The sequence below is a fragment of the Aureobasidium melanogenum genome (assembly GCF_000721775.1).
Source record: "Aureobasidium melanogenum CBS 110374 unplaced genomic scaffold scaffold_41, whole genome shotgun sequence".
NCBI lineage: Eukaryota > Fungi > Ascomycota > Dothideomycetes > Dothideales > Saccotheciaceae > Aureobasidium > Aureobasidium melanogenum.
Window position 1 is genome coordinate 72290 of NW_024470093.1, and position 12283 is coordinate 84572.

The 12283-nt window shown below is 49.7% G+C and overlaps 7 protein-coding genes across 7 annotated transcripts; 6 read left to right on the forward strand and 1 right to left on the reverse strand.

Moving 5' to 3' along the window:
• Positions 1 to 304: 304 nt before the first annotated feature.
• On the reverse strand, positions 305 to 2005 carry M437DRAFT_89070 (MFS general substrate transporter; the record flags this gene model as incomplete). The annotated part of the gene is made up of 6 exons (XM_041028961.1): positions 305 to 925; positions 1023 to 1086; positions 1136 to 1217; positions 1272 to 1442; positions 1494 to 1790; positions 1852 to 2005. The coding sequence occupies 6 exons, from the start codon at positions 2003 to 2005 to the stop codon at positions 305 to 307; spliced, it is 1389 nt and encodes a 462-aa protein (XP_040874979.1).
• A 418-nt stretch (positions 2006 to 2423) lies between these two features.
• M437DRAFT_89071 (uncharacterized protein) lies at positions 2424 to 3467 on the forward strand (the record flags this gene model as incomplete). Its single annotated transcript, XM_041028962.1, has 1 exon — positions 2424 to 3467. The coding sequence occupies one exon, from the start codon at positions 2424 to 2426 to the stop codon at positions 3465 to 3467; it is 1044 nt and encodes a 347-aa protein (XP_040874980.1).
• Positions 3468 to 3770: 303 nt separating this feature from the next.
• M437DRAFT_70416 (uncharacterized protein) lies at positions 3771 to 4430 on the forward strand (the record flags this gene model as incomplete). The annotated part of the gene is made up of 1 exon (XM_041025445.1): positions 3771 to 4430. One exon carries the CDS (start codon positions 3771 to 3773, stop codon positions 4428 to 4430), a length of 660 nt encoding a protein of 219 aa, XP_040874981.1.
• A 540-nt stretch (positions 4431 to 4970) lies between these two features.
• Positions 4971 to 5752, forward strand: M437DRAFT_60590 (NAD(P)-binding protein; the record flags this gene model as incomplete). The annotated part of the gene is made up of 2 exons (XM_041023778.1): positions 4971 to 5229; positions 5286 to 5752. 2 exons carry the CDS (start codon positions 4971 to 4973, stop codon positions 5750 to 5752), a joined length of 726 nt encoding a protein of 241 aa, XP_040874982.1.
• Positions 5753 to 6510: 758 nt separating this feature from the next.
• M437DRAFT_60576 (general substrate transporter) lies at positions 6511 to 8326 on the forward strand (the record flags this gene model as incomplete). Its single annotated transcript, XM_041023773.1, has 5 exons — positions 6511 to 6611; positions 6667 to 6824; positions 6879 to 6983; positions 7033 to 7392; positions 7443 to 8326. The coding sequence occupies 5 exons, from the start codon at positions 6511 to 6513 to the stop codon at positions 8324 to 8326; spliced, it is 1608 nt and encodes a 535-aa protein (XP_040874983.1).
• Positions 8327 to 8653: 327 nt separating this feature from the next.
• Positions 8654 to 10576, forward strand: M437DRAFT_60581 (uncharacterized protein; the record flags this gene model as incomplete). Its single annotated transcript, XM_041023775.1, has 3 exons — positions 8654 to 8897; positions 8979 to 9205; positions 9302 to 10576. The coding sequence occupies 3 exons, from the start codon at positions 8654 to 8656 to the stop codon at positions 10574 to 10576; spliced, it is 1746 nt and encodes a 581-aa protein (XP_040874984.1).
• A 455-nt stretch (positions 10577 to 11031) lies between these two features.
• M437DRAFT_60596 (aldolase) lies at positions 11032 to 12095 on the forward strand (the record flags this gene model as incomplete). Its single annotated transcript, XM_041023779.1, has 3 exons — positions 11032 to 11179; positions 11236 to 11501; positions 11553 to 12095. The coding sequence occupies 3 exons, from the start codon at positions 11032 to 11034 to the stop codon at positions 12093 to 12095; spliced, it is 957 nt and encodes a 318-aa protein (XP_040874985.1).
• Between the last annotated feature and the right edge of the window lie 188 nt (positions 12096 to 12283).

Genomic DNA, 12283 nt, shown 5'->3' on the forward strand with positions numbered 1-12283 from the left:
AGAAGCATACGATCTCTCGATCGAGTTCGTATCGCAGGAGATTAGGATAGTACGATGCCTGCATACGATGCACGAGTGCCAGTCTATCGGATCCACCAATGTTTTTCAGTATAGCAGATCGGGCATTCCGAGTCATTCAGCTCTCCACGTGTCGAAACGCTTCTTGGTTGCGCAGCAGTCTATTGTTCTGAGATGCGATGATCGCCGATGTCTTTCCATTTTCCTAACTGAGAATGGTAGAAAATGTCCAACTGAGTCAAGCCAAAAGCCACGATTCCCTATACGTCTGTAAACATTTTGGTGGCTACAGCGTATACCTGTAGTCGGGGTGACACTGCCATTGGTTTGCCAATGCAGTCACCCGCGTTCCTACGACTATGCCCTCCAGTCTGTCATCGTCACTGCTAGCATGTTCGAGTTTCCTGTTTCTCCATCCAAGATAGAATCGGAGTGCAGTGGCAAATGCGATGCAAGCTGCTGAGAATGCTACATTGACGACATTGGCCTGCCAATATCTTGGTCCTTGAGACGCTGGGTAGATGTAAGATGCGTATATCGATGCCAAATTTGAACCAGCATTGACAACTGCATAGGCGACGGCACGTTTGGAGGAAGGACGAGGCAGAGTCGTTGATACCCAAGACAAGATACACCCAAAGCTGCCGTAGACAGACATCATCATGAAGGTTGCCGTGTATCGTGCCGCCACATTGAGTGTGACTGCAGAGATGATGAACCCTACGCTGCAGAACACCTGGGGCCAGACAACGTGAAGCCATCGCTCCCGGGTCTTGTCGGAGTGCCACGAATTGGTGATACCCAGGATTGCGGCAAAGACATATGGCGGAGCTGATAGCAACAAAGTCTGGGTCTTGTTGTAACCAAGTGTCTTGACGAATAGTTGGAAAGAAGTTTGTGAATGCTGCTGCAGTATTCAAGCTCAATTGCATGAACCATAAAATGTAGAGTGTCGGATCAGTAAACGCCAGCTTTAAGCCCTCGCGGGAGCTTGATTTGTGAACATCCTGTTCATTTGCATCCTCAGCAATTCGGAGTATTGCAAGGTGTCTCTCTTGCTCAGTCAGCCTGTACACTCATTAGCGAGCGTCTCCAACACCGCTTGCAGGCTTCTTACCACTTCGTGGTATCAGGATAGTTGGGCAGTATGAATGCTGCTGCAAATGCGATCGGGATGGTAGCAGTTCCTTCGATAATGACTAACAGATATCAGTTCTTAAGGTTATGGTCCCCATGCGTGTGTAAAAACTCACAGAGCCACCGCCAAGCGGCTAGTCCTGCTTTACCATCCATGCCGCCCATGATGGCGCTGCCTAGGAGTCCTCCGAAGGCGCCTGCCATTTGCCCAGCTGCGTAAAGGATGGATATGCGTTTCGCCAGCTCTTTTTTGGTGTACCACGATGAGAACAGAAAGAGCGATCCGGCTGTATTCAAGTCAGTCATGAAGGCGTATGGCAGGAAGAAACAACGCTTACGAAAAAAGGGTGCTTCGACAAAACCTAAGCAGAATCTTAGGCAAATCATCCCCTGGTAGTTCTGCACGGCTCCAGAGCAAGCGCTGACGGCTCCCCAACAGCACATGATCACGGGTAGAAAAACAGATGGCTTGACTTTGTCCAAGATCATGTTTGTGGGAACCTGCGTAAGGATGTATCCGACAAAGAAGATCGATATGATAGTGTTATACTGGGTGCCATGCAGACCAAGGTCCTTCTCGAAAGACCCGAGGCGAGCGACTGCAATGTTGTTGCGATCAAGATAGTTGAGTACATCTATGCGAATTCTCAAATCAGTTGAGATATCTGGAGAGATCATAACAAAGGCTATACGTACAGATAAGCATCATCATTGGCATCATCCTCAAATCGATCTTCCTCAAGAGCTTCTTTTCCACAACAATCCTATCGCCAGCGATTGCGATCTCATGCTCATCGTCAATCTTGTCAAGATGAATGACATCTTGTACTTTGATATTGAATTCGGTCATGTCAGCAATGCGTGAAAGTTGCAGAAAAGGTGGACATGCCCAGATATGTTGGGCAAGCCTGGCCTTTTTATGCAGAGTCTCTTGATCCCCATGACTTCTTGTTGGCAGGATATCTGGGGTCTCCACAACTTCCCCGCAGCGGCATAGATCCTAAAGGGCCTCATAACCGACCACCTTAAGTGACATGTTGATGAGGATGAGGATGTTCCGATCGGCTCGCATGTAATCTTGGCTGCAGATCACCTCCACCACGCTTTTGCGTGAGTCGTCAACATTGCGGGGTCAAGTTTGATGGCCGATGATTCAAAACACAACTAGTCCCAGATGTGGAGTATTAGAATGCATCTCTTGACTTCCTATCTCAAAGCTCCGAACATCAAGACAACTACCCTTTGATAACTTAAGTCTCAGACCAAACATGCCGGTAGACAACAGACCTACCATCTTGTGGATTGGCGATGCAGTGAAGCACAACCCAGCTGTTTTCAAACGTCTCGAGAGTCAATTCGAGATCATCAGACCAGAAGCGGAGTTACGCCAGCGTCCTGCATTTCTGGAAGCTCTTCGATCCAAGACATGGGGAGAGTTCGATGCTATTCTTCGGCCTTTCTGGGTGACCGGCGGTGAGATGGGTCGCTGGGATACGGAACTGGTTCCACTTCTTCCCAAGTCATGCAAGATCTTCGCTAGTGCAGGAGCTGGCTATGATTGGGCAGATGTTGATGTTCTGGCAGAGCATGGAATATTGTATTGTAATGGTGCACAAGCATCCTCGGAGGCAGTTGCGGACATGGCTATCTTTCACATCTTGTCGGTCTTTCGCAATCTTACGTGGTCTCACTTGGCTGCTCGATCGGGTGATGCTAGAGAATGGTTGGATGCGCATGCAAATGCTACCATGACGGCTCACAACCCTCGCGATCACATCCTTGGTATCATTGGTCTCGGAAACATTGGATTTACAGTTGCCCAAAAAGCGTTTGCTGGCTTTGGAATGAAGATACACTACTACGATGTCGCTCGTAAGCCTCGTCAGCAAGAAGAGGCTGTCAACGCAACTTTTGTAGACAGTCTTGAATCTTTGTTAGGGATGTCTGACTGTGTTCTTCTTGCCACTCCATTCGGTGGCAGTAAGGTCATCGACGCCGAACGCTTGGCCATGTTCAAGCAAGGATCTCGATTCGTCAATATAGCGCGCGGAACTCTGGTCGATGAAGATGCTCTGGTGCAGGCGCTCAAGAATGGCAACCTTTTCGCTGCTGGACTCGACGTCTTTGAGAACGAGCCAGCAATCCATGCTGAGCTTCTTGGGATGCGCAATGTGACTCTCACTTGTCACAACGCCGGAGGAGCCATTGAAACCAATTATGCGTTCGAGAAGTTGGCGATGGAGAACGTTGAAGCGTTGTTACTGACTGGAAAAGCATTGACACCTGTGAATGCGCATTTGATCCGAGATTGAGCTTGTACGTGTCGGTATAGCATACTAAGGCTTCTCAGTATACAGTCAGCTGAGATAAGAAAAAGATCCAAAGAAAATATGCTTTGCTCACCTTGAGGCGCCCTTGCTATCGCCGCGCTCCACGGAGCTTTCCATTGAGTTTGATGGTCGAAGCTTCACCAAGCTGTCGTAAGCCTTGACGCAGTGCTATAAAGTCACGCAATCCCCCCTTTGGAGCTGTTTCTGCCTTTGACAGATTGATCACGGAATAAGTCGTTCCCCAAACCCTTCCCTACGGAACAAGCACGGGAATAACAACGAGATATGACAATGATCGGCAAAGCACTAGCCACTGCTGCACAATTCTTGTTCTTCAATCAATGGATCCTTCTTGAACGGAAGACTGGCTCGTCTGGCAATACTGTCCTGCCCTTGGTGCTATGGTACACAGCATGCGAAGCGCTAAGTGTTTTCGTTCTCCGAGAGCTGCCCGCGAACTTGCACGCCGTACAGTATGCCGTTCTGTTCCTGGTCCACCTACCGGCTACGCATATCTCTACCCTCGTGTTCACCGCATGGGAAGAGCAGAGGCCCGCCGCCCGGCTGCTAAAGGATGACACTGAAATCGAACATAGTCCACACGACTCATCAAGGTTATCACAGTTCTACATATGGGAGACATCAGTATTGCTGGCGCCAGCGGCAACGGCGGCATTCTCGAACACAGCTTTGTGTAACCTGGCTTCGCAAGCGGTAAACCTCGACGCATTCTTCGCGTACGCCTGTTACCTGATCACCCGTCTAATAGGCGACTGCATTGTGTGTCAACGCATGAACCGATCCATGTTCCTGGGACAAGACGGCGTACAACGACTACGATCATCATTGTGCTATCTATGCCTCTCTCTGGTATCTCGCGTGATTGTCAGTTGGATGTTGGGGCTTGGGCTGTATCAGTATCTCGTGACTAGCCTCTTCGGTTAGCTGGCAACTTGGACAGTACATGAAGCATGGTGAAGGTTTACAAAGCATGAGAATACCGCATCTGTAGAGTTTCGCCGTGAGCCTCGACACAGTGTGATGGCGGTATCTATGGTTGTTCTACAACCTGAAAGTTGGAAGATAAGCTCCGCTCGAGCCGCTGTCGCATAGGTCTGAGTGTTCCGACTCCAACACTGGCCGTTGAGTCCCCAGATCAATATCAATCACTGAACAGCGTTTTCAGATCGGTTTGAATTGCATCTTGAAAGTTCTGTATAACATGCGGCTTTCATAGTACTCGGGTTTACCGCCTAAACTCCGCCATTGTTTTATCTCCGTAACTCTATCCACTGGATGAGGAGATATGATTGGCAGGTTCAGCTGAGCTCATGATAAACACGAGACACCGGCGAAGGATTTTTGGTGAGATAAGCCCGAATAGATGGGTATATTAGGAAGGATGCGTGTGCGTGTGTTACATCAGGCGGCCGTTGCTTTCCAGACTGCACTCATCCATCATCAACCACGACAGAATTTCGGAGAATGACTTCACGCATCATCCTAGTTACTGGCGCCAACCGAGGTATCGGGTTTTGTATCGCCCAAGTACTTGCACAAAAGAATGTCGAAGACACTGTCATTATCACAGCTCGTGGACAGGAATCGGCGTCACAAGCAATTCAGAAGTTGAGAGGATTGGGAGCACGAACTCACTTGGACTCGGCAGTGCTTGATGTCACAAGCGATGAAAGCATTCATGCGCTGATATCAGTGATACAAGAAAGATATGGAAGGCTCGATGGTATGTCATCACGCCTGGATTGGTTGTCGCAAGGACGAGACTGACTGGATTCTCAGTCCTCATTAATAATGCAGGCATCGCAGCGGTGCCATCTTCTGACCTCTCTGACTATCGCCAGGTGTATAATGCGATCCTGAATACCAATGTCACTTCAGTCGGGCTCATGATCACACTTCTTCTGCCTCTTCTGCTCAAGTCTCCAAACCCGAAGGTCATCAACATCTCTTCCGGTCGCGCATCTATCACAAGGCTCACCTTGGGTGATCTTCCCGCGACAGTCAGTGTGCCTTATAGTGTTTCGAAGGTTGCTCTGAATGTCATGACTCTTGAAATGGCTAAAGCTGAGCCGAGGGTTGCCTTTTTCCTGGCAAATCCTGGCCACTGCAAGACTGCATTCAACGGATACAAAGGCAAGAAGGACCCACTTCTGGGTGCCGAGGTGGCTGCCAATCTTGTCTATGGTGATTACAAGAGTGGTTTTTGGCACAATGATGGAGGAGAAATGGAGATGATGCCCTGGTAGATTTGTACGCAGAAGTGCCAACCTGCCACAAACAGGATTGACAGAACAATCATACAGGAATTCATAGAAGGAGTGCTTCGCAGCCGATGCCAGATCTGTGCTGTTCAAAAGGTCGTCCAGTGCTCGTCAGGTATCGATGTACCGAGGTGTTCTCAAGATATGTTTTGTAGCTGCTACAGCATTGCAGGCAGGATAACACTGCTCTACAACCTCTTGGCTCTTTACCCAGTCATTCTGACTTTTGTGACAGATCTGGACAGCTGTTGAGCCCAGGGGTCAGGATAATTTATGATACACGGTGCGTCAAGAACAGTATTCGCCGGCCATGACACAGAGTCCCGTGTAGAAGTGCCCACCAACAACCATCATGTGTAGTTGTCATGCGCAAAGGGGTTGAACGTATCATGGCGAAGGGACCCAAGGTACAAGCCCCACATCGGACAGTTTCCGTGATGGGGTCGCAAAACTTGCCCAAGACGGGTCGGATCGGGTGAGGATTCCAGGCAATGTAGCCGATCGCGATGCGACCAAACCTTCTTGCTACTTCCTTCCCGAACCCAAATGGACAACCGCCGTCACTTACCATCACGACTCTCCAAATCATGACTCAAAAGAACCCCATGGGGTACCCACATCGCCGCGGAGGCGAACGCCTCTTTCTGGAGTCATATATGATCCACCAGCCTTTGCCCTCGTAGATCTCTGCCTTCGTTCGAACCAATCGTGAGTCTCGTTTCACACCCTACACACTTACAGTCATGGGTGGCTTGCATGCTGTCGAGGATCGACCTACACCCAAGGAGGTGTACAATTGGCGTCTGTACACTGAGGCATCGATTATTGCGACTGGATCATTACTGTAAGCCTCGCGCATACTTATGTTCAAAAGAACAACTTTGCTAACTTCTCAACAGCTTTGGATATGACTCGGCGTTCGTCGGTACAACCATCGCTCGTGCTAGTTTCAAGAAAGACTTTGGCATCACAAAGCATACAGCTGCTGGCATCTCCAGCAATATCACTTCTGCCTTTCAAGCAGGAGCCTTTTTCGGTGCTCTGTTCTGCTACTTCCGTAAGTACTTTTGCCTGACTCGACTTCTCACTCTGTCATTGACTATCTGAGCAGTCACTGAGCGCGTTGGCCGCAAATGGGCTCTACAAGCAAATGTCGTTGTCTTTCTCGTGGGAGCCATTCTGATGACCGTGGCCACTCATCAGCTTTCATACATCTGTAAGGAACCCATACTTGCTTTGTGGACTTATCTGACACCACCAACCAGACGCTGGACGTGTACTCACCGGTCTTGGATGTGGCGCCATCACTGCTACAGTACCGAGCTATATCGCCGAGCTATCAGTTCCTTCCATTCGTGGTATCCTGACGGGTCTTTTCGAGATCGCATATCAAGTCGGTTCCTTGATCGGATTCTGGGTCAACTATGGCATCAACAAAAACATGAATGTCAAGTCTGCGCTGAGCTGGAAGATCCCCATGGCAATTCAGCTCATTCCTGCTGCAAGTTTGTTAGCCGGTGGTTTCTTCTTGCATGAAAGCCCTCTGTGGCTTATGCGCAAAGGCCGCGAGACAGAAGCCAAGGCAGCGCTCGTTCAGCTTCGTCATCTACCTGTCGAGCATGAGTGTAAGTATATGTCGCCTTCTCTCCTCAGGCTTCGTACTGACGGCAACCAGATCTTCAGGAAGATGTCCAAGATATGCAGAGCAGACTCGACGAGGAGGCAGCAATCGCAGCACGCTATGGCAGAGGCTCGTTGGCTTTTATCCGCGGATGTCTCAATGAGCTTTCTCGTCCTGGCATGCGCAACCGTGTTCTTCTTGTCTTTTGCGCTTTTGCGTTGCAGAACCTGTCCGGTGCCTCTGCAATCAACTACTACTCGCCCACATTGTTCGGTTCCCTTGGTGTTACAGACATTCCATTGTACACGGGTATCTACAGGCTTGTCAAGGCGATTGCTTCGATCATCTACTACATCTTATTTGTTGATGTGCTCGGTCGTCGCAAACCTGTGTTGGTCTCTTCAGTCGCTTGCTCCCTCTGCCTCTGGTTTGTGGGAGCATACGTCAAGGTTGGACACCCAGCAAGTGCCATTGCTGCCGGTGAACCTTTGTCGGCATCCACAGCAGCTGGTGGTCGTGCCGCCATTGGCATGATCATGATTTATTCCATTTTCTGGTCCTTCGGGCTGAACGGTATTCCTTGGATTGTGTCGGCTGAGATCTTCCCTGGTTCTTTGAGAGTCCTTACAGGAACTTATGCTGCACTCTGTCAGTGGCTCGTTCAGTTTGTCATGACCAAGGCCTTGCCATATATTTTCAAATCTTTTGGCTACGGTACATGGTTCTTCTTCGCGGCTTGGATGCTGATTGCGACACTTTGGACATTCTTCTTCATGCCCGAGACAAAGGGTTTGACGATCGATCAGATGGATGAATTGTTTGGATACAAGGGGCATGCAAGAGCAGAAGATATGGAGATTGGAGTGGGTAACAAGCAAGGTGTGGAAACAATCGACAAGATTGGTGCAACGACCACCGAGTATGCAGACAGAAACTAATCAGGCAAACTTTGATTGAATCGGACTGAGTTCATGTTGGCCATAAATCTTGCGAATCGAATCTTCTACACTGACTACGAATCGCATCAGCTGCGAGCCAATTCAGCCACTTTAGATCCATGTCCAGTATTTGACAACGACGGAATCCAGGTCAGCAAGATAGTCTCAATCATGTCTTTCGTTGCGCCAAGTTGCTCACGGTCAAGGGAAGTCTAGAAGGGTATCAAGAAGTTCGGTCAGGGTATCAGTGCTGGCAAGGCTCAGCCGAAACCGGAGATGCAAGCTCTCTCTCCGCAAGCCGACAGGCTTCTCCAACTCATCTCCGGCATGAACGACCAACATGCACAAAACAGGAGCAGCACTGCGTCACGACCGGGCAGGTCACGGCTTGGATGTCTGACGTGCAAAAGGAGGAAGGTGCGATGTAACGAGCAGCGGCCGAGATGCTCACACTGCGAGCGACTCAATCTGCAATGCACGTGGAAGACCAACACAACCATCGCTCTTGCTGCCGCGCAAAGGCGGCAGACCAACCTGTCAGAGACTTCTGCCTTGAGGGTTCAAGATGGCAGTAATAATACGCATGCGACAAGCAATGCTGATGGTGCAACATTGCAAGCTGCTCCCAACGTTTCGGCGTCGTCTTTGCAAGACGTCCCTGGATCTGTCGCGAGTTCAACATCGCCGGCCACCACACGTAATCCTCCTGCTGTTGACAATTTCTTCGACTATGCAGGTTTCATGTTCGACAATCCCGAATGGTGGCAGCAGTTTCAGCCTTCCGAGGCGCTTCTACAGAACAACCAGATCGATCAAACCCTCGAAGACTTGTTCAGCTCGCCAAGTACGAACTCGCCGTCCTTCACCGTGACCAACAACGTAGTCCGAGCCGAGAACATCGCAACTAGTCATGCCGGAGATGGAAATCTGCAAGCAGCAAGAGCACAGGAAGACATACAACCCGCACAGAATGAGGATCAGTTTCTGCTTGACTACTTTGTGCATAGTACTGTGCCTCCGATATTGGCACCCGTCGAGACGCAACAACAATGGTCGTCAATGCGACGCCATCTTCTTGTCATGGCTAGAGAGTCGTCAATGGTACGCTCTGCACTTTTGGGCTTCTCCGATCTACTATTACGTCGTCGCCGTCAACACCTTTACACAACCAATTGCGGACAAAGGCACCATCAAGAATCAAGTCGCGAGCTGTCTAGATATACTGCAAGCACCCAAACGAGTCACCCAAGGCGCGAGCACCTTCTAGCGACTTGTTTCTTTCTGAGCTACGTCGATATTCTCGAGGGTCGGACAGAGGCAGCGCATGGAAGCCTGAAAATTGCATACCACATTTTCGACAAGGGTGAGAAGTCAAGCTTCGGTCCTTTGGAAATACGTATTCTTTCCTGGATCAGGTTGCTTGATGGCAGGGCTGTCTCGGCAGGTGGTGAGGGCTTGTTCTTGTCTGATGATGAGGCGACAGAGATGCTTGTACAGCCTTCGCCCGCCGGTTTGGAGAATCTACAGAACGACCTGGACCCGTCAAACGCTGCCGACCAGAGCGCTGAGATTGAGGATGCTCTGTTCCAAGCACTTTATCAACCAGGTGCTGTCTTCTTCCAAAAGGTACAATCATTCATGGGTCGCATATCGAAGATTGATCCATGGCATAGAAGTAGAGGAACAGTGGCAGACGAGACCGAAGTTATGATCATCGCTGCCAAAATCACCCGGGACCTCGATAAACTGTTCGACAGCCGACCTCGACTGATGGACTATGCGGCCAAAGGTCAATTGACACCTCAACACCTGAGTTCTCATCTCTCCCATACCATTACCAGAGCTTTTAGAACCTACGCAAGTAATTTTTACGCAAGCAAAGTGCATCTTCATCGAGTTGCATACAAAACGCTGCCTTTGACTATGGAGACTGTACTTGCGCTTGCCAAAATCAAAGAGCTTGCCAAGATGATGGTTGATACGCCTTCAGAATCAGGCATTGAAGGTGGTGAACCTCTGCCTGTCAACATGCTTTGGCCGCTGCTCATGCTCGGATCAGAAGAGGGAGATTCTCATGAACGATTCTGGATCAGAAATCAGATATGCAGGATGCAAGAAGTAGCCACGAACGCAGAGATGACAGCACAAGTTCTGGATGAGGTTCAGAAGATGCAGGATTTGACGAAGACAAGAGTTGACATTCGCAGTATCATGCATAAGATCTTTGATGCATGCTTTGCGATCGTGTGAACGAGCCCCCGTCCTGACAGCTCATCGGCTGCTTGCGATCATACGCGATATCTTGGCCTGTATGCTCTACCGATTCTCAAGCCATTCTGAAGCCTGACACATCCGATGTGGTTTTCGACTCCGCGATACGAGTCGCTTCCCCACTGTTGGGTGACTCCTCGGCTCGCGTCTTGGAACCGATCGGATATATAGCGTCTGAGTGGAGCTGCGGGGCCCCATTGCAAGCCACATCCGCTCCACAATTCGCGAGCAACAACAACTTGGGCATGTAACGCTGCCGAAAAAGTGGTCCTCGACTCCGAGAATGGTTCCGATGCGAGAACCGATTGCGGCAGTGCTGACAGCTTCGAACACCAAGGTGTTTTGCAACAAGTATCTCTGCCAGTCCACAAATCATTGCTCGCTATTAATTCTTTTGCTTTTGGCAATACAGCTTTCCATACTAACCCGCCATCATGGTCCACAGCACTACACCACGGTTGTTCCCTCCTGGCATTCACGTACCTAGTCTGACGTGGTTTGCCAATGATGCCACCCAAGAGATTGACTGGCCGACGCAGACTGAGCACATCAAGTTCTTGATTTCTTCCGGTCTTCATGGCAGTATGTGTCAAGTTTACTGGACTCTGACATCCCATACTGATTTAGATTCTGCCTAGTCGTACTTGCCGGCACCAATGGTGAGGCTGTGACTCTGTCAGCCAAGGAGAAGTCAGACCTGGTCAGCACAACACGCAAGCTTGCAAATGAACTTGGTCGCCCAGAAGTCACAATCACACTTGGGTGTGGAGGACAGAGCACCCGCGATGTTATTGCTGAGACCAGACTCGCGAAAGAAGCGGGAGCCGACTTTGCGCTGGTTCTTGTACCAAGCTACTTCCATTTCGCCATGCACGAGGACGCAATTGTTGAGTTCTTCCAAGAGGTTTGCATAGTATCCAGATCGGTTGTTCTTCCACTCTGACTCAATTTCCAGCTTGCCGATGCATCCCCCGTTCCTATCTTGATCTACAACTTCCCCGGTGTTGTTGCTGGACTCGATGTCAACTCTGACATGCTCTCAAAGCTCGGCAGCCATCCCAATATCGTTGGTGTCAAGCTCACATGCGGTGGCATCGCCAAAGTCGCTCGAATCCGTGCTCAATTCTCGCCCGACGAGTTTTGCGCTCTTGCAGGACAAAGTGACTGGCTTGTCCCAGCTCTAGCGGTCGGCGCTACTGGCACCATCACTGGTGTCGCAAACCTGTACCCGAAGTACTGCATCGAAATCTACAACCTGTGGATGCAAGGCAAGACCAAGGAGGCCGAGAAGGCACAACTAGAGCTTGCAAAGATGGAGTGGGGATTTGCAAAAGGCGGAATTAACGGTACAAAATGGGTTGTTGCCAAACTTAGAGGATATTCGCTGGACAGTTGTCACTGCAGGCGACCTTATCCAAAATTTGTCGATGCGAAGAAACAGGCATGGGTCCTGGATACTGTGATGCCGCTCCAGGAACATGAGCAAAACTTGGTTTGATCATATTGTAATGATATTATGACAGCGATAACAAGACCATGCTATACTGCAACCCTAGGTTTGATCAAATATAGAATCGAAGCTGCATTGTTGCTGCAAGGCAATCTTTGCTTTAATCGTCTCCCACTATCTTGCCAGATTCAATCAAGTCTGCAAATAGCTAGGGTTTTAGGGTTAGGGTTAGGGTT